Raw genomic sequence first — 25,383 nt, 5'->3', positions numbered from 1 at the left:
ACTTTATCCCACTGAGTGGGGCTGGCTACATGAATCATTTTTCTCCATTATCCTATTGCATGTCATATTTCATTTAATTCTAATAAATTAAGATCATTTTTTATACAACAGTCCCAAGTTTTTTAAGGCCTACATTTACCATTCTTAACATAGTCGAATCTAAACATCTACTCTCCTAGCTAGATCATCGGATGGTCGACGTTTAATGTGACCAAACCATCTAAGACGACTTTCTAATTATGTCTACCATTAGAGCTACACCAACCATTTCACGGATATATTCGTTTCACATTTTGCCTCTTAAGTGTAAAGCCACTCATCCACTTAATCATTCTCATCTCAACAACACTTAGTTTTATGCTTCTCTTTTATTTGCCAACATTTTGTGCCATAAAGTATCCTGGGTCTCACCACCATCTTATAAAATTTTCCTTTAAGTCTAGGCGGTATTTTTCTATCACACTATAGGTATGATCCTCCTATTTAATCATCTAACTTGATTTATACTAATAGCATCGTTGTCTAAATCACTATTATTTTAAGCAATAAACTCGAGATATCTAAAGCGTTCACTCCTTTTAAGGTCTTGATCACCCATTGTTACAACTTTGCCACTATATCTACTACTAAAATTACATTTTATGTATTCAGTTTTGGATCTACTTAAACAAGGGCCTTTAGACTCTAAAGTAAACCTTCATAATCCAAGTTTATCCTGAACGCTTTCTCTAGTTTATCCACAAGAAGGATATCATCAACGAATAACATACACCAAGGCACATCTTCCTGTCATTGTCCAACAAAAGCATCCATAACTAAAGCAGAAAGGTATGAGCTTAAAGCCAATACCTGATGTATTCCAATTGAAATAGGAAAATGCTTAGTCAATCCTCCTTCTGTTCGAACAAAAGTAACAACTCTAATATACATATCTTTAATGAATTGAATATAAGTCATATCAACACCTTTCTAGAACTCTCTAAATAACTTCTCTTGGAATCTTATCATAAGCTTTTTCTAAATCAATAAAAATCATATGTATATCATTTTTTCTCTCTCTGTACTTCTCCATCAAATAAGGATGCGCGGACCCTGGCTTCAAAACTGGAGAGACAATATTACTGGATGACCACCACATCTTACATGCATAATTCAACCACAAGATCTTTCAAAAAGAGTATACTCCGAGGAACATCCAATTGACTGTACCTGTGGAGGTACTAGGTCAAAGTGGAGAACAGGTGGAACCAATCAGCATTATTAAATTTGTCCCAGGCATGAAGTGTTTCAAGTACCATGAATTTGGGCATACCGTATCAAATTGCACAATCAGGAAAATGATATCTTCCACGGATCAGGGAGAAGTTGAAGAAATAAGTAGTGATCTTGGTGAAGATGAAGATTTCAGAGAGGATTCTCAATTTCCAGCTGATGAAGAAGAGACACCAACAATTCTAGTTGAACCAAGGAGAGAGTCTCCAACTGAGAAAATATTGAGCCTGAGATAATGGACATTCATGTGGAGTATGAGGTTGTGATCGAGCTACTGTTTTTGCAGGCATTGAGAGGAGTATCAACAAGAGTGACATTAGATGTCCAGACAGACCATGAGTTTGAGGAGATGATATAAGACACAGTACAACCTCATATAAGATAATTTCATACTTTTTAGATAGATAGGTTGCTGTATAAGTTGCCCCTACTGAGAGAGGTTCAACATGTCTGAGATGAGACTCCTTTGTGCCACTTCTAGAAGTCCATACCGAGTAATTGTGGTATTAAATTTAGTTTAGTAGTATATCCACTGATAGCTGATCAAACAGGATGAATGAATTACAATATTGGAAATCAACTTAGGAGCTTTGTAGAAAGGAATATTTTACAGTGGGATCCAGGTCCTTTCAAAGAAAAAGAACAGGTCTCTCATGAGTAGTGCCCTAAAGTATGACCCAACCTTCCATTGATTTCGTCCCAGAGTTGATTCCTCTTTGCATACTTGTTTACCGGGTACACTCGGATGAGTACGAGAAGTGGAAGAAGCCAATCATAGATTTGATGACTTGAGGTTTGGTTCTTGAGGATATCTATCCACAGACAACTCCAACTCAAGTTATGCATGTATTTGGACATGACAACATTTCTGCTGCCTCCAACGGGGCTGTTCTGACTACTATGAGAGGACAATCGCTTCGGCAGATGAGATCGACCATCAAAGCTCCCTCAACCTTGGGAAACTGCGCAAGAACGCCCCTGCTCTCGATGTGAACAAAGCCGCGACCTAACTACTGTTCTTGGACCGAATCGGTCCAAGTTTGGTTCCTGTTGAAGAGTTGGTTGATCCACTTGAGCTACTCTTAGTTATCCTATTAGTATATATTTATTTTCGTAGGAGTCTGGGGTTGGTTTTTCATGTGTTTTGTATTGGGACAACCACTGGCACCTTTTCTTCCCTTCGAGGGTTGTAATCTATGGTTTTAGGTGGTGCTTCGACTATATATTGGTCTTCAGGTGGTGCTTATCGTTCTCCAACTCTGATGCATTCCTCCCGCTTCGCTGCCCACACTCCTCGCTGCAGGCCACCACAACATCAGCCTTTTGCTGTTTTTCCTACAGTTTACTCGCTGTCTAGCCATCATCCTTGCTGCCCCCGCTCAGGACAGCCCTCCTTTGGCTATCCGTCCGTCTACCGTATTCCCCGTCGCCGTTCCCACCCACCTTATTGTTACTAGAGTAGTACCTAGTTTGTATGTCAGGGTTAGTTGTTCTTATTTGCAAAATAGGCTAAACTATCATCCTTGTTTACAAAGTTTCAAAGCTTTGTTCATTTTCACAAAAGGACTAAACCAAATGGAGCTTTATACAAATAACTATATTTTTAATCATTGAGCTTAGTATCTTCAACTTTTAAAATGCATATTAAATTTATGTAGGATAAAACATGATATGCTTTGTTAAATGGGTTTGATTTATCTTGCCATGAAACTATGAAAAAATGTCATTTATCTGTTAAATTAAAACGCTGTTCAAATGCTTGTGTTTCCATTTAAAATGTAGCCATAAATATTTGCCAAGTTTTTTTCAATTTGATTATTTATTCTTAACCCATAACTAAAAGGAAGTGAAAACTGCACATTGCTGCATCAGCTTCATTTTTTTATCATTACTTTGTATTTGCGTGCCCTTGTGCTTTCATTTTTCATTTGGATTCTTTTATATTGTTTATTCCACATGTTGTCTCCTGCAGCAATTTTTTTTCTCTCACTTCTATCATTTATTTTAAACAATTGTCACAGTTGTACATCAAAGAAATCCTTTGGTGCAATTAGTTAACTAAAGTTCGGCATTTGATTGCCACCTTTTTATACGTTAATCCTGCTTGGTCGTATTTCATTTTTCTTATTTTTTCCCCGTAAGTTTTTGATAGTCAACCATTTTCTTTACTTTTCTCAAGCATCAGAAACATCATCTATGTTAATTGTCATTGTATAGCTATTTCATAGGTTCTCTCGTAGCATATAATTCTATTTTACCAAAATGTTTGGGGAATTAGGTTTGTGGACATACTCAGACCAATTTTGGCTGGGTTATATTCTGAGAGTTTTGTTGGATTTGTGTTCTGAGAGTGTTTAAGTGGATATCAGTAGATTATGTAGGTCTACTATCGGCTTGATGTAAATCATAATTTACCAAATCTGAAAAATTGTTTATTGGGTTCACTGTTTAAGCTGTATGAATTGCAAGCATCTGTGAAATTAACCGGAGGAAATTGCAACGTGCTGTAAATGTTTGCATTCGTCTCAGTGCTTTATTTCTAACTATTCATCTCTTTTTTGAACTGCAATCTCTCTCTATTCCATTGGAGCTCATATTCAGCACTTTTCCAGGTTCAAAATGCCTTCTCACAGCTAGACAGGTATCTTTTTCTGGTGTACAGTAACTCATGCTACTATGCCTTGATTTATTCTGTCTCGAGAATGTTGCCTTGATTTATGTTTTGAAAACTTTGGTAGTTTTTCCATTGACTATTTTATGCTTACGTGATGTTTATATTTTTTTCAGAAATGATTCCATGAGTAAACAAATATTTATTGTCGATGTTACTTCATTTCAACAAATTATGTTGGGGGAATGCTTTTCCTGAGATTATGCTGCATTGCATTTAAGGCCGAGTGTATAAATAATAGCAATGTCCAGACTTTATATGCTATTCTCAGCTCAGTCTTTCCAAACCCATGATAGCTCATTAAACTGAATGAACATGACAAATTTTTTACTTTTTAGGAGTTGAGTAGCTGTAACTGCTTTTTTTAGTGGTTGCAGGGGCTGTACATTGGCGAAGAATAGATGCAGTTGGAATTTTAACTGCTTTTGTAGAATTTTTCATCATTCTCTCTAGAGAAGGCAAGTGTTTGGGCGGACATGCTGATGTGCTAATTTACCATTAAACTTTTGGTGTGATCACATTGTATTGCTCTGGTTTAGCCTTTTTTTTTTTTCTGCAACCCTCTTAGGAGGGGACGATAGTAAGAAAGAGAGGCAGAGAGAAGATTGGGGCAGTGAAATAGGCATTTCGAGTAGTGCCCGTGCAAAGGAGTCTTCCGCTCGGTCAACCAGATTCAAGCATTGATCGAACAAAGGGCACTATGGAACGACTCGTTGGAGGAAGACGAAGATGGCAAGTTTGCTTGTAAGTTTGAAGGCAACACACAAATGATTGATGCATGCGATATGCCTTTGATTCTATTGTGTCGATCAATGGTTGACATTTCTCGAGCAAAGTGGCAAAGCAGGCGGAGAATGGAAGGCTGTCTCAGGCAAGCATTTTTTGGTCTAGGACAAAGATCTGAGTTCTAGTTAAGATGAACTGGAGAATGGTCTAGCGCGGGTTCGACCGTGTAGGGAAGAGGAGGTGAAACTAAGAGCATATTTCTAGTAGGTGCTATGCTGCATGTTAGAGCACGAGCAAGGTGTTGAAGTCAAGCCAATTTGTGCAAACGAATTGGCGAGGGAGGTTTCAATCTCGAGCCGGAGCCTTAAGATTAGAATTATTTTTTTATGTTGATTTTTTTAAGTGAATATTTAAAAAATGAAAAAAACTAAATATAAATAGGAAAATAATTAGATATTAATTGAGAGAAAATAAACTTTTAAAATAAAAAAAAATTTTAAGTTTAATATATTTGAATGAAATAGTTAAAACTATGTTGTGACACGAAGATTACAAAAAAAATACCTAAATTTATAAAATAAATCATGTATTAATTTGAAAATTTTGAAATTAATTGATAATGAGGATTATATTTATTAATTGTTAACCTTCATATTATATAAAAATTGTTAAAACTGTAAATTTAATTGATAAAAGTTTAAATATTCATGAGAATCATAATAATTAAATTACGACATAATACCTGATGTTAAATTAACACTAAATAAATATTGATACTATTTGAAGAAATAAATTAAAATATTTAAAATAAAATGATGATTTATGAAGATAAAATAAAGAAAAAATATTTCTAAATATTAATATTAAAATCTTTATCATATTGAATGAATGATGTGTGTTCTCAACATTTTTAATTTAGAACTATGCAAGTACATTGTTTCCTTGCTTAATGTTTATGTGTGCATTATTAACTAATAGAGTCACCCTCTCATAGTTTATGTGTGCATTATTAACTAATAGAGTCACCCTCTCATAGTACTTGCTGGGGACACTAAGTTACCCGTACATGTAAATGAAAAATGTTATTGATATTAATAGATCTTTATTATTATAAATTTTAGACGGTGTTTCAGTGATAGTTGTATAAATAAAATATTATAGATAAAAAATAATATAATTGAATGTTATGACACTTATTAAATAGTCATATGGATTAATAATCTGATTAAAATACATATTACTTTTTGTTATTTTAGGCTAGAAGTAATTATATTCATTAGCTATTGTAGCTTATTATGGTTTTTAATATTATCAGGTTTAAACATTTGCTTAGAAGATGTGTAATAGATGAGAAAACATATATAGAAGATAATTTCAGTAAACAAAAGGATAAATTTATTATTTATTTAATTTAAAATTTAAATTATTATCGACTCTCTTTATTTTAGATTTAGATTGAACTATTAAATTTGATTTTTATTGTCCGATCGTTCATTCTTGCCTTAAAATTCACAAGTTCTGGGTTTGGGTCGTGACACATACTTTTTAAATAGTGTGAAGACCTTCACATCAAGCAACCAGACAACCTTAGGAATTACTGTAGCCTTATTCTTTTCCAAATCATTCATTTAAAACATGGAAGTTTTGGAGAGTTGCTTTAAGTAGTCATTAACTACCTTAATCAAGCATTTTTTAGTCTTAGGCAATTGGCCTTCTTATTTTGTCTTTCATTTTCCACATGACATGCAATTTTAATCATTTTTATCCATCTTGATATATGGAAAATAGTTTTATCATCACTTATAATATTGGACGTGAATAAATTGAAAATAAGGAGTTAGAGGGTCAATCCTAAATCGTTAGGATAAGGATAATGATTATGAGATGATATGATGATTCTCAATTTTCATTTTAGCTCATTGACTTCAATATTCTTTTCGATGATGATAATAATTTTTGGCCTTGAAAACTGCCACCTAACCATGCTTGGGGAGGGATTGATTTTTTTCTTTTTCAAGATTTAGATTAGGAATGATAAATCTACTCAAAGATATAGCCCTTTTCCTTGGACTTCATTTTTCTTATTCGAAGGTTTCTTTCGGGGCCAAGAACCATGATTAATTACATCTTCAGTGAGGTAGAGCTTTTGAGTCTAGTAATATTAATTCTCTAGTAGATTGGTTGTTGCAATGGCTCTCTTGGTGCTAGAGAAGAGATGATTCATCCTTGTGCTAAGAAGGTTTTGTTTGGGAATTAATGACTTGCCCGATCAGGATACCATAGTTTTGTCGTCTTGAGTGGTCATGGACCAAGATCTATTTAGTTAGAGTAGCGGTATTCAATTCAACTTTGCTCGAAGAACCTTGCCATTCGCTATGGTTTATATAATCCAAGGAGATTTCGTAAAGTGTGTGTGGATGTTGATTGAGAGGCTAGGGTTTGTATGAATTGGTTTGAACTGAAAAATTAAAGTAAATTGAGTATGTTTGGCTGATTTGGTTTAGTTTATTAAATATTGATTTGACTCTTGGATTTGTAGTAATGGTTTTTTAGATTTCACTTTTTGGTTTGGTTTTAGGAAAGAAAACTGGGTTAAACTGAAAAAATAAAATGCAATTATCATGTGTGTTTTTATTTTTGATTTTGGTTTATGTATTATTGAAATCAAACTTTTATTTCTTTGCAAAATTTGTTTAAACCAACATTGAACCAAATAACCCATATTTTATTAGAGTTCGATTTGGCTCAATTTGGTTCTAATTATAATATGGTTTTGATTTGATTCAATTGGTTTAACAAAATTGTTAATCAATCCAATCGAATTAACTGAAGGCACACCCCTATGAGTGGTTAATTTCCAATTAACTCAGTTAGGCAATGTTTTTTTTTTTGCTTTACCTGATACATTAGGTGTATTATAAGATCAGTCGCATATCACTGGGGAGCATCAATTTTTTTGTCCTAATCCTAATAGAACAGAACCTGTGCTATCCGTGCTTACTACCAAATCATCATAAGTCTCACATTATGTATTGACTAGCTTGGAAGTTTTTGCCCAGCTTATTTGAGAATATTTGATAAGACACTGACTTCTTTGTAAGCTTGATTCTAATTTAAATTTGGTGCTTTTATTTTTCCAAATGCAGATGATAATGTGCTAAAGCTTTGAATTTAAAGTTCTTTGAGACTTGAAAGTTGCTGGAGTGGTGGTACAGTAGCCTTAGATGACCCCATGAAAGAGTTTTAAGAGAAATTGGCCAGTGGATAAGTTGAATAATGTTAGCTAACTATGTAAACTCTTTTTGGTCAAGAGCATGCACGTGATACTTGGGCAAATTAGATGGAGTATTTAAAAGACGAATAAAATTATTTTTTATCTATTGATGTTAGCTAACTAAGCTGAATGATGTTAGCTAGCTAAAAGATCTGAGAATTTCAGCTTACTAAAATTTTTAATAATATTTTAAAAACTAAAAAAAATTGTCAAATGCGTGAAGGAAAAGTTTATTGATTCTTATTTCTAAGAATAAAGGGGATGTATAGTAGTATGACCATTTTCAGTTCATTCAAATCTTTATTAATTGTTCTTACAGGAAGGATCAATCCCAAAATATATTTTCAATTTTTCACATAGAGGGGATATTTTCCTTATTTTACTGAAGGAGTTGCCAAACTTTATTTGAGTGGAGTGAGGTGAGGTGGCATATCTGGGGGCTGAATTGATTTGTAATAATGAGCTTTCTGTGGACATCCGTCAACCACTTATACTAATCCTGATGTCTTTCCACCATCAAATGGAAGTCAAATATTTAACTAGAGTCGGCCACCTTTATTATTTAATCTTTCTTTGCCTCTAATGTCTTTCTTTGTCGGATGATATCCTTAGAAATGAATGACCACCATTGCACAACTATCTAACCCAATACAATCACAAATATATAACACATCAACATATAATAAATCCACAAGGTGTTCAATCACCTCATACAATTTATAATTACATAAAGATGCGGGTAGCAAAGTAATCCATCCCTTGAGCATTGACCATGCAATTATTCTGTATTGCATTTTATCTACTCTTCCAGATACAAAATAACTTTTCAATAATACGTGCTAAAATTAAAACGTTTCCCCATAAGATGTGGTCAGTTTTCTCCAAATCTAATCTGGCAAGCTATGTGCCATCACTTACACCCAATTAGGAATTATAATGTAATTTTAAAGTTTTGCGGATTTTTTAGCAAGAATTAGCAATTCGTTGACTCAAGAAAATCATTCTGTCACATACTTTAGTGGGAAGCTAAATCATGCTAAGTAATGATATTTTACCTATGCTGGGACTTCTATGTTATAATGCATGCCTTATTATTATCTACTTTATCAAAACTATTTTATTATACACTTAACCATGAAGCTCTAAAATATTTACACTCACAAATGAAGTTTGGATATCTGTTATGTGATTGGGTTCCGTTTATGCAAGAGTACTCATTTGTTCCCAATTTTGCTTCAGTGTTAAGAGTAAAGTTGTTGATGAACTAAGCATGATTTATGTCTTAGTATTATGACCATGTAGGTATAAGGATTTGAGAGGATAAAATATAAGTTACTATTATGCCCTTACTTTTGTCTGATATACCTTGGCTTGAAAAGTAATACGTTTTTATTGTTTGTTGATTATAAGTGTTTGTTGGCTTCCTTATGAAAGGATCCAACTTGCATTCCTCATACTTGATTTACTTGCTTGAGAGTTACATGTTGAATGGTTTGCTTGTCATGTATGTTGTTCATAAAAACTTTTTGTTTGATAGAAGTATTTTATTGACCTCTACTTATATAAAATGCCACTAGAATAATAAACCAATGTTAAAATCAATAAATGTGGAAGATTGTCCAAAAAAATACTAGTTTATGCGATTGTCTAATGCTTCATGGAAGGCATTAGTTTGGACTTTATGTTAGGATTATCAAGAATTGCCTGTGATAATATTTCTATATTAGTGATATTGAGTATATTTTCTAAAATGATACATTTCATTTATTTTTTGAAGACTTTTGATGACTCTCTTGTAGTAAAATTGTTGTTTAACAAAAATATTCCCCTTCATACTCTATTTGCTTTTATTGAAACCATAAACATTTAAGGATATCAGTTTTTTGTTTAGAAAATCTTATGAAGATATTTTGGAACACATTTGAAGTTCTAACCTGCCTTTCACCCTAATGAGATGGAGAAAATGATAATTGAAGTAATTGTTTGAGTATAGCATTCAGTTAAAAAGATAAAAATAAAAGGGGAAATTGGCTAGCACCGGTTCAATAAATGATTCTAGACGAGATAAAGTCAAAAGGGTGGAGACGAATAGGGAGACGAAGTGAGGGGAGGGGGGTTGAGCTGGGCATTATTAAAGAGGTGAGATAGATTGCTTCACTACTATAAGATGAAACGAAGGCAAAATGGGGAGTGAAATTGAGTGCAAAACAGAAAGGGTGAGAGTGGGCAAGAAAGACTGAGAGCAGGAGAAGGATATATTGCACCTGTAAGAGAGCATAAATCATGAGATTAATTGCGATGTGGGCTCTTGTGGCTTTTAGTGAATGTGGGAGAGCGTCAGATGAGACTAGTAGGTGGTCATTAGTTATTGCGAGCAGGAACAAACATAAGTGAGAGATAGGGTAGCCAAGATATTGATGCCAACACGAGTGAAATCGATGGTGATGGCACCAAGTCTGAGTGATAAGTGACATGTGAAAGAAAAGTGCGAGTCGAACAAACCGACGCTAAGCAAATTTTACTGTGTCGAAGTAGAACTATGCATCTTCATGCATTTGTGGCGCCAATCGAGTGGTTTGGACAAACAACAATAAGCGATTGAGAGAGGAAGGGGGAAGTTGAGCCTTGCTCGAACAAACATTAAAACATTGTCACGATTTTCATCATTGAGAAAGCTTTACTTAAAACTGTATCTTATTTAGCTTATTAAATGAAAAAAATAAATATTTCAATTAAGATTATATCATTCCTTTTGATTAAAACTTTTGTACAAACAAATCTTTATTTAATTTTAATTAGAAAAATATTTTGCATACCCCATTTTTTGGGATAAAGGCTTGTTGTTGTTGCTGTAGAAAAAAAAAATATCTTAAAATTAAATGATAAATTTATAATATTGAAAATTTAATATAAATTCAAAATGATAATAATCAAATTGTAATTCACGTGTGACTTGCTTCTTCCACTATTCTCAGCAACGACGAAATCACTATGCACGAAGGCTTCTGAAACTTCTAACAAACTCACTGAAACTCGTCTCCCTGCCTTTGCCCCGCACACATGATCTCACGAACTCAAATTTTGTCCATCTACTTCGTAGCGCACGGCGGGATTGCGACATACAAAGACTCCTGAAACTCCACCATTCTCCTGTTGCTCCAGCCTAATTAGAATCTCTCAATGTTCTCTCTTGTGCACAAAAGCTGCTTGATACTTGGCACGCCTCCTTGCCTTTCTCCCGGACACAGGATCGCACGAACTCGAATTTTGTCCATCTATTTCGTAGTGCATGGCAGGATTGTGACATACAAAGACTCCTGAAATTCCACCGTCCTTCTGTGGCTCCAGCCTAATTAGAATCTCTCAATGTTCTCTCTTGTGCAAAGAAGCTGCTTGATACTTGCGTTGAAGTTGCACGATCTTCGGCCCTAGTGGTGCCTTTATTCTTCTCCCAGTTTATTAAAAAATTTAGAAAATATGTTTTGTTATGTTTTGCTTTATTTTGACATCGCTAACAACGCCGATTATCATTGTTGTCACCGATCTCTTGAAACGGTATAAAATGGGTGTGGGAGTGTAATTTTTAATATGTTCATGCGAGGAAGCTTGAGTACCTGTCCATGGTAAATAAGTAATATTCATGGCGATTGTAGACTCATTTGGAAATCTTTGGGAAAAAATGATGTAAGCACCTGTTCAGAGATATTCATGTTTTGACTTTTTGCAGGTATACTATGACCCATAGCGTCTTATAGACCGTGAGTTAAATACACAGCTTTGCTCCCGGGTTGCAGTATCTCATGACACTTACCAACGCGTCATGCAAACAACTAAGAAGGTTGATATTCTTCCGGTGCTCCCAAAGTAGAGGTGAATGTCGGGAGGTTATCAAAATTTTATGTGAATTTGGACTTATAAATAATTTAAAATGTGAATTTTGACTTGCAAATTATTTTGAAATTTGAATTCTTTTGACTTATTAAAATGATTTAAAATATGAGCCAATACATTTTTAATAATAATTCAATTCCTCTTTTTTGAACTTGCAAAAAATATTCGACTTAGGCTTCTAGGGTTTAAAAATTAATTTGAAATTGAAAATCTCAAACTTAGGCCACTAAGAGTTAAAAATCAATTCAAAATGGGGCTTTTCAAAATTAAACTCTTGGGATAAATCATTCCAAGATTTGGGCTTTTCAAACTTAAACTTTAGGTTTGAATCATTTGAATTTATTAAAATTGATTCAAATGTTAAATATTTGTGCTTTCAAGAATAATTTAATAAATTTTGCTTTCTTAGCTTATTTTAAAATTGAAATATCAAAATTCAGAAGGCTATGCTTGAATTTAAATTGAAGTGCCCTAATTTGAAACACTAAGTTTGACTTAAAATTTAAGCTCCGCCGAATTCACAATATAACCTGCTAGCGAACAAAAATGACTTGAGTTCAAACCCAAAATGAAATTGTGTAATCCAAAATTATCATATACTTATAAACATTTTAAGTTCTAAATTATTTCAAGGGGTACTAACTTCAAGGCTTTTTCTTATGTCATTTAAAATGCTTATAAAAATAAGTCAACTATATATATTCAAAATGTTGCATGTGCTTCTTGTTATAAATTTCATCTCAAATTTGTAGTTTAAAGATTGTACAATCCTTCAAATCCTATAAAATTCTTTAATTTATTCAAATATATGAAATCAATAACTCGCATGTGCTACGACTACAATACTAAATATTGTAACAAATAGTCTTAGAACACTGCACAAGTTAGCTAAAAATTTTTTTTAATCCACTCGCACGGGCTCCAACTAAATTTCTAAATGCTTTAATGAATAACTTATGAATGTTGTATGGGTTAAATCCAAACTTGCACTCAAATAGTTCATATTATAAAAGCAATCCATTGGGCCTTACAGTTTAGAGGTTAGAGTTGTAAGTCCCACCTACCTAGTCCGATCATCCTCCTCTTAAGAACTTGAGTTGATCAGTCTGCATTGAGTTGACGAGTCTGGTAAGCAGCTGTGAAGCTGTGGCAGGAAAAGCTACTACAGAAAGCTCTTATTCTTGAAGCTGTACATTTGTTTAGAAAATTCATTTGCAAATTTGTTGTGTTGCAACTATTTATGAAAAATAGACTGAAACGGCCTTATATGCATGTGGTAGTCATTAGACAACTATTTCAGAAAAAAATTCATCCAGAATAACAAAAATAAATTTTAAGAACTATCAAACAGATGAAATATAAATATTATAAAAATGAGAAAGTTGTTTCTTGTTAAGAAAATGAGAAATTTATTTATTGTTAAGAAAGTAAAACATAAATATTATAAAAATTAATAAAAATTAGAGCATTATAAATAAATTTTTCATTCTAATGAATCATTTTACAAGAATTACAAGTATGGAAGACTAAACACAACGACAATCTTACCATGTAAGGAGGCCAACATTCATAATATATTTTTGATTGCTTTATAGAACCAAATGTATCACAAGGCAATTTGGATTAGTATAAATTTTCCTTATAGATCCATGAGGCAAAGTTATACGTGCTTGCATGCATTTATAAGAACAAATGTAGCACAAGACTGTTTAAAAATCAACACAGCAATAATTAATTATTAGCATGTCTCACAAGTACAAGCCTCCAGATTATACCACTAAAAAGATGGCGACACTGCTGAACTTGCAGGTAAACAGCCAATTGTTGGCCACAATGATCACTAATTCTCATTCACCAGGAAGCTGAAGCAAAATAAAAGTGTACAGATACCCAAAACATAAGCAGCAAGCATTGATACAAATTGGGAGTTTCAATAGAGAAAATCTGGGAACTCAACACAACAACCAAATAGGCTATATGCTTCCTTCCGCCATAAAGTTCTATTTCACATGTACATCAACTGCTTTATAAAATAATTGTTAATGGAATGTTAAAGAACTTTGTCCATGCAATGAAACTTTGGGAGCACCCAAATTTTAAAGTGGGTTAGATTTACAAATAAGAAACAAAAGCTGAAAAAGAACAAGCACAAAAAGACACGTGTGGCCCAAATGAATGGTGTGATCCATTAAATGATACAACCAGATCTGCAGATATACTTTTGTCCTGCAGTTCATTTCACTTGAGAAGTTTTACCCCATTCATGGGATGCCCTTCCGTCACCACCAAAAAGCATGATATCGTTAAGCATCAAATGCAGAAGAAGAGATTGGATGGTTCATATCCCTAAGCCCAGAGCTTCTTAGGAAACAACTTACAACACCAAGATGATTAAAGTGAAGTGATCCATAAAAATTAGATACAAATCACAATTTAAACCAATAATTATTACAAAGGCTAAGAAAGATGGCAGTTATCCATGATTAATCACTGAGGGGCATCAAATTTGCCCAAATCCTTATTCAATGGCTTCTAACGCCTAAACTTTAAATTTTACAATTATACCACCCAAGACTTTCAAATTTGCAAGAAACTTTCTTTAGTAAAATAAGTATAAATTCGGCACAACTTGAAGACAAAGATATAGCCACATACGTTATTAATTGCATAAGATATTGAGTCATACCATTTATAATGCATCAATTTAAGAAAGATATTTACATAGTTTAAAGTAATTTGAGTGATAGAAAAAGGATATACATGAAATCCATTTTTTACCCAAGAAGTGCCAGCGAAAAAAAATGTATTTGAGAAATAGACAAAAGATATATATGTGATTCAATTTCTGCACAAAAAATGCCAACCAATATTGTTGCAAAAGTACATCTTTAACATATTGTAGATATCATGGTTTCCCGTATTAACTAGTGCATTTGTGATTTGTTCACATAACTCTATCATTTCCTCAATGCCTTCTCCAACTTGTGTCTCGTGGTCCACTACATCTTCTTTAAGTTCTAACATTGACCGTCCAATTCGATAATCTTATGTCTCGGGTGGTAAATATGATTGACCCGTATCACAAAGACTGAACTCCGGGTAATTTCAAGAGGGATGGCGACGTATGTAATATGTAATGTCATTATAACAGATATTATCTTTATCTTTTTCCCAAAAGAATAAGTTCGCATATCATGAAGAATAATCCACTTCTTTTTTTTAACACCAAAATCTCTCTCAATCACTATCGTAAAGGAGAATGCCTCTTATTAAATATTTCTCCTCTTCCACGCACCAACTGACTACCTCTTCGAAAATCAGGAATATGATACTTTGTATCTTGAAATGATTTTAAAAACGCTTGCTGCATTGGGTACCCAGCATCAACAAGATAATATTTAGCCGCGTGAGAGTAAACATGAATTAATTCGGTAAAATTTTGATTTGTACTAAATATTTTTTTGATTACGAGTGACAAACTTGAAGATACAACTGTCATGTGCACTTCTTTTCCACCATTACATGATGAAGGTACAACACATGTTAAAGCCAAGTACTGTCATAACATTTTGTATCGGCATTTCACAACGATCTATGTATGCCACTTTCTTAATATCTCACACTCGAACATCCACATATGTTCCATCAATTGCGCCTATACAATTATGAATGAGAAAATTTAATTATTATTTTTGTATTTTTTTTAGAGATTATGACAGTAATAATAATGAAACATACCTTGAAAAATGACATATATCTAGAATTATATAATGTCTCTCCGGGTGTATTTAGAAATAATGGATCTCTAGGCTTTACAATTTCAGTGGCTAAACTTACTAGAGCATCCACTCCATTGGAGAAATATCTACTTATTGTCATAGTAGAATGTTGAAAGCGCTTGCATATTGCCCTTATAGATTCATTATGTGACAAAATATATAAGGTAATTGTTAATACTTCTCTTGTTGTTCTAGATGATCCGTGGATTCCATGTATACTTTCCAAATCTTGTAAAAGATCTTCAAAAATTAATTGTGACATACAAAACATATTCTAAAACTTTTAGGATGACCAATTAGTATCTCTCCAATCCATTTATCTTTGATATGTGATGAATTCATGATTGACGTCTTACAAATATATGATTCCATCTACTTATTTATAAGGCACAAAACTGATACAATTATGCGTCTCAACCAAATCACTTTCGACAATGCACTAATCTCATTTCTCTCTATATCGATAAAATAAAACATGTAACTATAAACCTTCCTATTATAAAATTTATGTGATCCAAATTATTTATGATTAATGAAAACTCAAACAAAAAAAAAAAACAAATCTACTGCTCGTGCCGTACTTCCATACCATTGATACTCAAGAGTTTTGATAATTTGATATTGCACAATATTGCATGTAACTAAAAATAAATAAAAAAAAGAAGATAAAAGATAAAATAAAAACAAGAATTAAAATTAAAAGAAAAACAAAGTATATTTGTTTACAAAAAAAAAAAAATTGTATTCCGACCTTGAAACAAACTTTGATTGGACTTTTTGCTAAACTAACTCAGTGAAGGGCTAATTCTTAAAAAAAAAAAAACATTATAAAAATATTGGAGAATACAAGTATTCCACAAAATGATAGATTTGGCAAAAACAAAAATAAACTACCACTCCATTCCATATGTTGACCTCAGCTTTTGATAGAACTACCAACTATTACTTAAAAGTTGAAATAAGCATTCCAATTTTGATACTGCAATGCATAAAACAAGTTTAGATGGAATGGATAAAGACAAATATTTGAATAATATAAGTTGTTGGGAATATTGTTTAAAGAAACAAATTACGATAGGAGAGTTATGTTCAACAAACTTTGTGTGCCACAATTTTCAAAATAATAAGGTAGTGAACCCTTCGCTAAGACACCATTGTCATGAATATTTCTCGTTTGTTGCATATAAATAAAGTGGAATATTTTCAAATACCATTGTAGTCTGGTCAAGAATTTTAATTGTAGCAGAAAGTGATGGCGGCTCAAATGTTGGACGTGATGTGTTAGATTCCGAGCTTATCTGTGTGCATGCAGTGACTAGCTTAGAAAGTTTGTTTCTTAAAAATTCAGCCCAATATTTTTTTTTTACCCAAGGACGATGTAGATTGTTTGCGCATAGATAGGCTACAAAGAGTGACATCATTTATATCATGTGTTGAACATTCTAAAAGACTTTTTGAATTATCTTGTTTTTTCCAAATCTTCATGTGCACTGCATCTCCAATACATTGGTTGGGAGTCCGTACATGAGCACTAGTTGCAACAACACACATGAACATCAAATCAAGCTTCTCTTCTAATTCAGAGTCAATGCCACAAAAATGAAATTTCTTTGCATTTGAGATAAACTATGAAATATCATGCACTCATAGAGAATTTATGTGTTAAATAAAGTTTATGATAAAGGAATACAATTGTATATTAATGCTTTCTTTACCTCTAGTTTTCTTTTAACCATTCATCAGGTGCATCGTCTTTCTTTTAGGATCCCAACCTAAATCCAGTAGAATGCTCAAGCACCTTCCATAATTTCCAATAATATTTTAAATTGATCCCATTTATTCTTTAATTGTGATTTGTCATATTCGCGTCCTGTTTGTTCTTGAAAGTTTTTCATTAAATACAACCAACATTTCTTATTAAAATGGTTTGTTGGTGGATTGCCTAATTCAGCTTATCTCCAAAAAAAGATTACAAAAATGATCTTAATATCACGATCCCATGTTGTAGATGCGACACCATTTTTTAGTTTTCCCATTTTATGGAATACTTGAAATTTTCAACATCACTGTAAGTAACTTCAAAGAACTATGTAATCAATTTAAATAAAAAAAGAAGAAATTTATTTCTTCAGTAGCAAAGTATTTGAATGGTTTTTAACAAAGTTATACAAAAACAAATGAATAAATTATGCATTGACCTAGATTTCATTTATTTAGCTTACATGTGCTATACCTACACATGCATAGACAATTAAAATAAAAGTTATTTCTCATGTTGCTAAGCGTTTTCCTAATAAATCTAGAAATAATTTTACAAAGAATCAACCAAATATTAACTCTTTCTCAAATTTATGTTCCAGAAGGTATCTCCAAAGTTAGAATGAATTGCAACATGGGTAGCTCCAAAGGTATCTCCAAAGTTTTCCTAATAATAAATCTACACATGCAACCAAAGTTAGAATCTCAAGTTTCAGAAGCGCAACTAAAAATGAAGAAATATTCTTCCACAAATAGGAGGAATACAAGTGGCCTTCCATTTAAAAGAACAAAATAACTCCAAAAAGTTAATCTCCAAGTGAGTGAAACAACCCCAAATTCCACTCATTCCGAAATCTCTCACTTCTCCAATTGCATCGCAACAACATGCGATCAGAACACCAACCACAAGATTCAGAAACAAAAGCAAAAATTAAAAGAAATTTCTACTAACTAGCTGAAACACAAGCTTAGTTTCAAACAGGAGAATAAAACAACTCCACTTATGCAATTTAAATCTAGGGGTGTCAAAAATTGACTCGACACGCTAGCACGGCTTGAGCTCGACTCAAAAAATTTGAGTTAGGGTTGACTTGAATATTTTTCAAGTTGGCTGGGTCAGAGAATTCAACCCGTTTATTATTTGGGCCGTGTTCGGGTTGAACCGAAAAACTCAAACATGACTCGAATAAGCACGAAAGTTTGGGTCGGGTGTGCGGGTCAAGCTCGGGTTCGGGTCTTAGTTTTCAACCTGTTTATTATTCGGATTGGGTTTGAGTTGACCCTACTTGGGTAGGTCATTTTTGGGTCGGATACTAACCCAACCCATTGACCGAATTGTCACACCTACTTGAACACCCCAATTTCAACATCTTACCAAATCTCCCACTTGCAATTAGAACTCTCACGTCATGTTTCAAAAGAAAAATCTAAAATAAAAAATTCCTAAGATTAACAGGAACATCAACATCATTCAAAGAAAAAAATAGCCTTGTTCAATCTCCAAAAAGTAGCAAGTGAATTCAAATATCTACTCCTTTGCGATATTTGGTTTATTCACACTTAAAAGTATTCTTGAAAAAAAATACTTTGAACTAAAAACAAGGCACCAACAACTCTTACGACATTTCAAACTAAAAATTCGATGGAAAGCGTTGAATAAGAAAAAAGGCAACAACAACTCTTGTGGCATTTTAAAATCTATTTCGATGTCTCAAGAACATTGGATGGAAAGCTTTGAACTATAACAAGGTACTGACAACTGTTGCAGCATTTCAAAATTTATTCCCTTAGCAGTGGGCGTGAATCCTTCCGAGAACTACAAGTCTTGAGTGTCGCTCCTGCTCGATGGGAAGAAAAACAGAAAGTTTTTTGCTTTGCCCTAAAAATTGCACGAGAGCTGCAAGGACATGGTTACGATATTAAACATATAACAGGGGCATTTGGCTTCAAAATTTTCCCTAAATCAGCAGAACGTGACACTCACTCGCTATTGCGAGCTCTCACTCTACTTTTCGAAACAGAGGAAAGGGACGTAAATTTTTTTTATTGCCAATAGAACTTTACATGCCAAACAATTTAAAAATACGTTTTCTAAAGCAACGTAGCTGTGAGGCTCTCCCAAACGGGCCCTTAGACTCCTAGGTTTTAAAATTTAATTTGAAATTGCTTAGGCCTATAGAGTTGAAAATCAATTCAAAATTGGGCTTATCAAAATAAAGCTCTTGCAGTTTAAATCACTCCAAGATTTGGCTTTTCAAACTTAAACCATTAGATTTGAATCGTTTGAATTTTTAAAATTTATCCAAATATTAAATATTTGTGCTTTCAAGAATGATTTAATAAATTTGGAGGGCTTAGTTTAATCTAAATTTAAAATGTCAAAATCCAAAAGGCAACTCAGCTCGAAATTTAAGCGCCACTGAATTCGTAATATAACTTGCTAGCAAATAGAAGACGGCTCTTTAGAAGCCCAAAATGAAATTGTGTAATACAAAATCATAATAACATTCTAAAATTTAAATGATTTCAAGGAGTCCAAACTTCAAGGCAGTTTCTCAAGTCATTTAAAATATTTATAAAAGTAAGTCAATTATGCATCGTTTGAAACTTTTGCATGTGCTTCCTATATAAATTTCATATCAAACTCCCAAGTTATTCAAATATTTGAAATACTAACCTGTAGATGCTCCGACTAATGTACTAAATATTTTAACAAATAGTTTGAGAATGCTGCGCGAGTTAGCTCAAAATTAATTTTAATCCACCCTCATGGGCTCTAGTTAAAATTCTAAATGTTTTAATAATTCATATTTTGAGAAGTAATTCTAAATGCTCCTACTTGGGAATGTTGCATGAGCTAAAGCCATGCTTACAATCAAATAGTTCATATTTTGAAAAGTAATCCATCGGCCTCCCTTCTACAGGGTAAGGTTTTAAATCCCACTTACCTAGTTTGACCATTCTCCTCTTAAGGATTGGAGTTGATGAGCCTCTTAATTTTCAATAATATCCAAATCAGAAATATAAGAATTTATCAGTTCAAATCTCCTAGTCTAATTCTCCTTATAGGGATTTGAGTGGAAAGATACATATATAAGAACCTGATGATGAAAAAAGTGCAGCTTGAGACCAATAAAAACTAAACCATATCGGTACAGTTCGAGTATTTGTGTGTGTTATTTGAACTTGTTCGAATATACTTCAAAATTTTATTTTGTGAATAGACCTCTTTAATTGAAATCTTTCATCAACTCTGACATCATTGGGGTATTTGGCATTTAAAACTTTATATTTAAAGATTCATTTGAAATTGAACATTTAAATATCTAAAGAAAATTAGTTCTTTCCACTAAAATCCCTACAAGGAGAATTAGGCTAGGTGATTTGGACTTATAAATTCTTATATTTATGATTTAGATATTATTGAAAATTAAGAGGCTCATCAACTTCAATCCTTAAAAGGAGAATGGTCAAACTAGGTAAGTGGGATTTATAACCTTGCCCTGTAGAAGGGAGGCCGATGGATTACTTTTCAAAATATGAACTACTTGATTGTAAGCTTAGCTTTAGCTCATGCAACAATCCCAAGTAGGAGCATTTAGAATTACTTTTCAAAATATGAACTATTAAAACATTTAGAATTTTAACTGGAGCCCATGAGGGTGGATTAATATTAATTTTGAGCTAACCCGCGCAACATTCTCAAACTATTTGTTAAAATATTTAGTACATTAGCCGGAGCATATACAAATTAGTATTTCAAATATTTGAATAACTTGGGAGTTTGATATGAAATTTATATTAGGAAGCACATGCAAAAGTTTCAAATTATGCATAATTGACTTACTTTTACAAATATTTTAGATGACTTGAGAAATTGCCTTGAAGTTTGTACTCCTTGAAATCATTTAAATTTTAGAATGTTACTTTTCAAAATTTAAATTTTAGTCATATATATATAAATATTTTAAATGACTTGAGATTTTCTATTTTGTGTTATATATATAATGAATCTTTTACTGTACCAGTATGGTTTAGTTTTTTTTTGTCTCAAGCTGCACTTTTTTTATCATCAGGTTCTTATATATATATTATGAAAAGCCCAAGGGCTGATTTTATTGAAATAGAAATGATACAAAAAAGGGTTGTATGAGAGCCCAAAAGAGGCACTCTGCCCATACGATACAAGTACAATAATACCCCAATAAAAAGATATAGATAGACTCAATAAAAAGCAAAACAAATTTAAAACATGCAGAAAACAAGTAGCTAGGGACGAGCCAGTTTAGTCCTGCCTCTTTTTTTTAGTTTTTAGAGCGAAGCCATATAACAAACTTTGAATAGTCGTGCCATTGTCAGGAGTAACTAAATATCATCCATTAAGTTTCCAAGTTGGAGTGTGCCCCCAGCCTTCTTCTTCCGCCGGGAAGTGTAAACCTGTCATTCTTCATTTGAAGACTGACTCGTGTGATCCTCAGTCTGATTTGATGTTAGAACCGCATTAGAAGGAAAAAACATTCGTTGCCACCACGATAGGTTCCAGTGTATGTGAAGTGTGAATTGTTACCTCTGCACCTGATGCTTCCTGAATAGGAGCTGCGGGACTATGCTGATTTTCGGTTTGAATATTATCCGTTGTAGTATGGTCAGGAGAAGGGATCTTAGGGGCAGATACCAACTCTTGTCTTGTGGTGATTTCCTCCTCAGGCTGACTATCATTAGGTTTGCTGGTAGCACGTTCGGACACATGAGGTGCACTAATAGTGTGTTCCTGCTTTTGACTATTAGTGACTATTTGACTATTAGTTCTCAACTGTGGGTGCAATTTGAAACATTTCTCCTGCGGGTGTCCAAACATCTTGCAGTACTTGCAGCAGTAAGTTTTTTGTTTCGTAATAATTTTTTGCCAATAACTATTGTGAGCAGATCCAAGCCAGACTTGTTCTACATCTGGTAGTGTAATATCTCTTTCAATCAAAATTCTTGCAATAGAGGGTCTTGAGAAATGAACTATAGGTAAGTCTACCTGCAAAGGTTTCCAAGGATAGTCCCAATTGCATATAAGATAGATAAGTCAAAAATTAAAGCTTGACTTCAGGTGATGAGAACCAAATAGGTGCAATTGGGAGTTCTTGACTGGGATCAAAATTAGGGGTCCATTTGAGCAATTTCATATATTTTCCCTCGATTGTGATGAATTTCTTTGAGAAGATCTTCATGTAATCCTCTTCTATGCTCAGCTGTATCATGACATGCCTTCCGTCGAAATGACCTTAATGCCCCACCTGCCAATCCTCAACCAGTTTGAAATCTTCAAAAACTTTCCTAATGATCTCCATCTTAGGGCAACCTAATTGGAACTTTCCAACTAGTGTAAATTTGTATTTTTCTGCACGAGTTGAAATTTCAGCGTCAGTGAAGAATATTGCTGGGTTGTCCGCATTTTTCTCTATTTTTTTTATGAGATTTCAATCGCCATTTCCATCAACAGAAACATAGTAAATCTGCAGAAAAACTGGACTATCTGCGAGGTGGAAATGAGAGCTGCATAGAAGAGCTGCGTTTGTGGACCACTGTAGCATAGAAGGGTTTGGCGGGATTATCACCGGCGATGGCGGCAACGTAGGAAAACTTTGAGGCCATTAGGGTGCTTCACACAAGCACTGCAGCAAATTGGCGCAACCCGTGCGCGAGCAGTCGAGCAATGAAATTGTGGCGGAGCAGTCGATCGACCACTAAGAACGCAGCATGAACGCAACGTGAAGGCTCGACGACGCAGAAGGCGTCGCGACTACGACGCCTCGACGATACGACAACGCCAACACCTCGACGATGCAGCAGACGACGCAGTCGATCGACGACGCGAAATCCTCCGCTAGCCAGAGCCGAAGACAAAGACGTAAAGGATTGGAACGAGCTAGGGTTATCCATTGAAGACGAAAATATATATTAGAAAGCCCGAAGGCCAATATATTAAAAAGAAAGGATACAGATAGATTGTGTTGGAGGGCCCAAACACGGCACCCTGCCCACACGATAATTACCATATACAAATGGTTCCAAAAAGAGAAAATACGAAAAAATACACGAGAGTGTAAAGATAAGAAAAACAAAAAAAATGTCAAAATTTGAATTTTCAGGTAACTAAAGAGCGACCCAATTTTGCCTTTCCTCTGCCTCTAGTTCTAAGAAAAGTGCCAGCTAATAAATTGGCGAGATGAGTGCCATTGCCAGTAGTAACCAAAGTATCATCCAATAAATTCTCGAGCTCGAGTATGCCTCTATTTTTCTTCTTCCTCCTGGAATAGACTTGTCATTCCTCATCCGAAGATTGGCTTGCCTGGTTAGTAGATTGGTCTAAAGTGTGACAGACATGTGTAGGTTCTTGAATATTAGAAGCAACTACTTATTGTACAAGCTGATCTTTTATCGGATCAGGGGAGCGGGAGCATTCTCGTGTGTCCTGTCAATTAAGTGGGCCGTCTTCAATAACAGTGAGTGGGATAAATGTACCTGTAGTATGGTGTTCTTCATCAGGAACTACGGTGTTGGTAAGGGAGGATCCACAGACAAATCCTGTCTTGTGGGAACTTCCTCCACAGATTGAGTAGATATGTCCATAACAATGGGGTTAGACCTCTTTTTGTTTGCTTGAGCTTTAGCTTTCAAGTTTGGATGAAGCCTGTGACATTTAGCAAGTGTATGCCCAAACATCATACAGTGGGTATAATAAAAAAGTTTATGTTCCATGACAAATGGTTGCTAATATCCATTGTGAGTTGTGCCCTGTCAGACTTCAGTAATATCAGGTAAGGTAATATCTCTTTCCACAAGTATTCTGGCCACAGAAGACCTGGTTTGGTTAAATGTGGGCATATCTAGTTTCATAGGATCTCCAATAATGACTCTAATAGAATAAAAAACCTGATGATTAAAGAAATGCAATTTGAGACCAAGTAAACTAATCCATACTGGAACAGTAGGAGATTCATGATTTGGGTCTAAATCAGGAGACCACTTGAGTAACTTAATTGACTTGCCTGCAATGTTGAGATATTTTTTAGAGAAAATTCGAGTATAGTCTTCAGCTAGGGTTAACTGAATCAACACATGTTTCTCATCCAAAAGTATTACTTTCCGAGTGCCTACAAGTTTGAGATCTGATCCCGAGTGATATAGTTGTATAAAAAATATATAGTTGACTCTGTTATGCAACGGTGTCAAAAGCTTGATGTAATATTTTTTGAGTTAAAAATTTAAGCAATTAATATTGAGATTTTACGCAAATATACGTATCGTTATCAAGTAATAAAAGACTTTCTATTTAAGCTCCAAATATTGATCCCACAACGAAGATTTAAATTTAAAATGATAAATTTATTAGGAAATTCACAGAAAGTCAAAACGAAATTACTGTCACTTATTTTGAATGCTGAGATATTATTAGAATTAAATTATTTAACTAATAACAATACTGAAATACAAAGTTTAAAAAGTAACTACTAAACTATTAAACTATGTTTATGTGTTGAAGATTTCTTATGTAAAAAAATATTTTTCCCACTACAATGAGATTTTGGTAAAATGAGATGAGATAAATGGTTCAAATATGCATTGTGTCAAATAAGAGCAATTTTAATTCTCTACCCTGATATAGTGGTATGGAAAATCATTGGCTAATCTCAGGTTTAGTCCCTAAATCCGTGACTAGGCTACTGGCTCCCACTCCAAAACTCCCACTTCCCTTCCCCTGAAGGCTTACTCTCACTTTAGTTGTTAAACACAAACCAAATTAGAGATTTTAGTCTGTCACCCTAAAAATTCTCCAATTCTACACCTAATAAAGTATATTTCTTTATTTATTTGCACTTAATTTCATGAACAAAATTCTTCTTCATGGAATCAAATGTGATCCTCACTCTGTTGTAGAACTCATACTTCATTTCCCGGATCATATGTTTCACAACATATTGTAACAATTCACCTGGCCAGATCAAAATATGATCGAAAAA

General features: G+C 33.7%; 1 protein-coding gene across 4 annotated transcripts in view; it reads left to right on the top strand.

Moving 5' to 3' along the window:
- LOC110036335 (peflin-like) overlaps positions 1 to 25,383 on the top strand; it is a 107,307-nt gene that overhangs the window by 4,056 nt on the left and 77,868 nt on the right. For all 4 annotated transcript variants that reach the window (XM_020740756.1, XM_020740755.1, XM_020740753.1 and 1 more), the window contains exon 5: positions 3,885 to 3,913. In XM_020740756.1, coding sequence (XP_020596415.1) covers positions 3,885 to 3,913 — 29 coding nt within the window. The remainder of the gene's footprint in view (positions 1 to 3,884; positions 3,914 to 25,383) is intronic.

Source organism: Phalaenopsis equestris, unplaced genomic scaffold, assembly GCF_001263595.1.
Source record: "Phalaenopsis equestris unplaced genomic scaffold, ASM126359v1 Scaffold205261, whole genome shotgun sequence".
NCBI classification, from domain to species: domain Eukaryota; kingdom Viridiplantae; phylum Streptophyta; class Magnoliopsida; order Asparagales; family Orchidaceae; genus Phalaenopsis; species Phalaenopsis equestris.
Note: the sequence above shows the minus strand (reverse complement) of the source record. Positions and strands in the feature narration are given on the sequence as shown.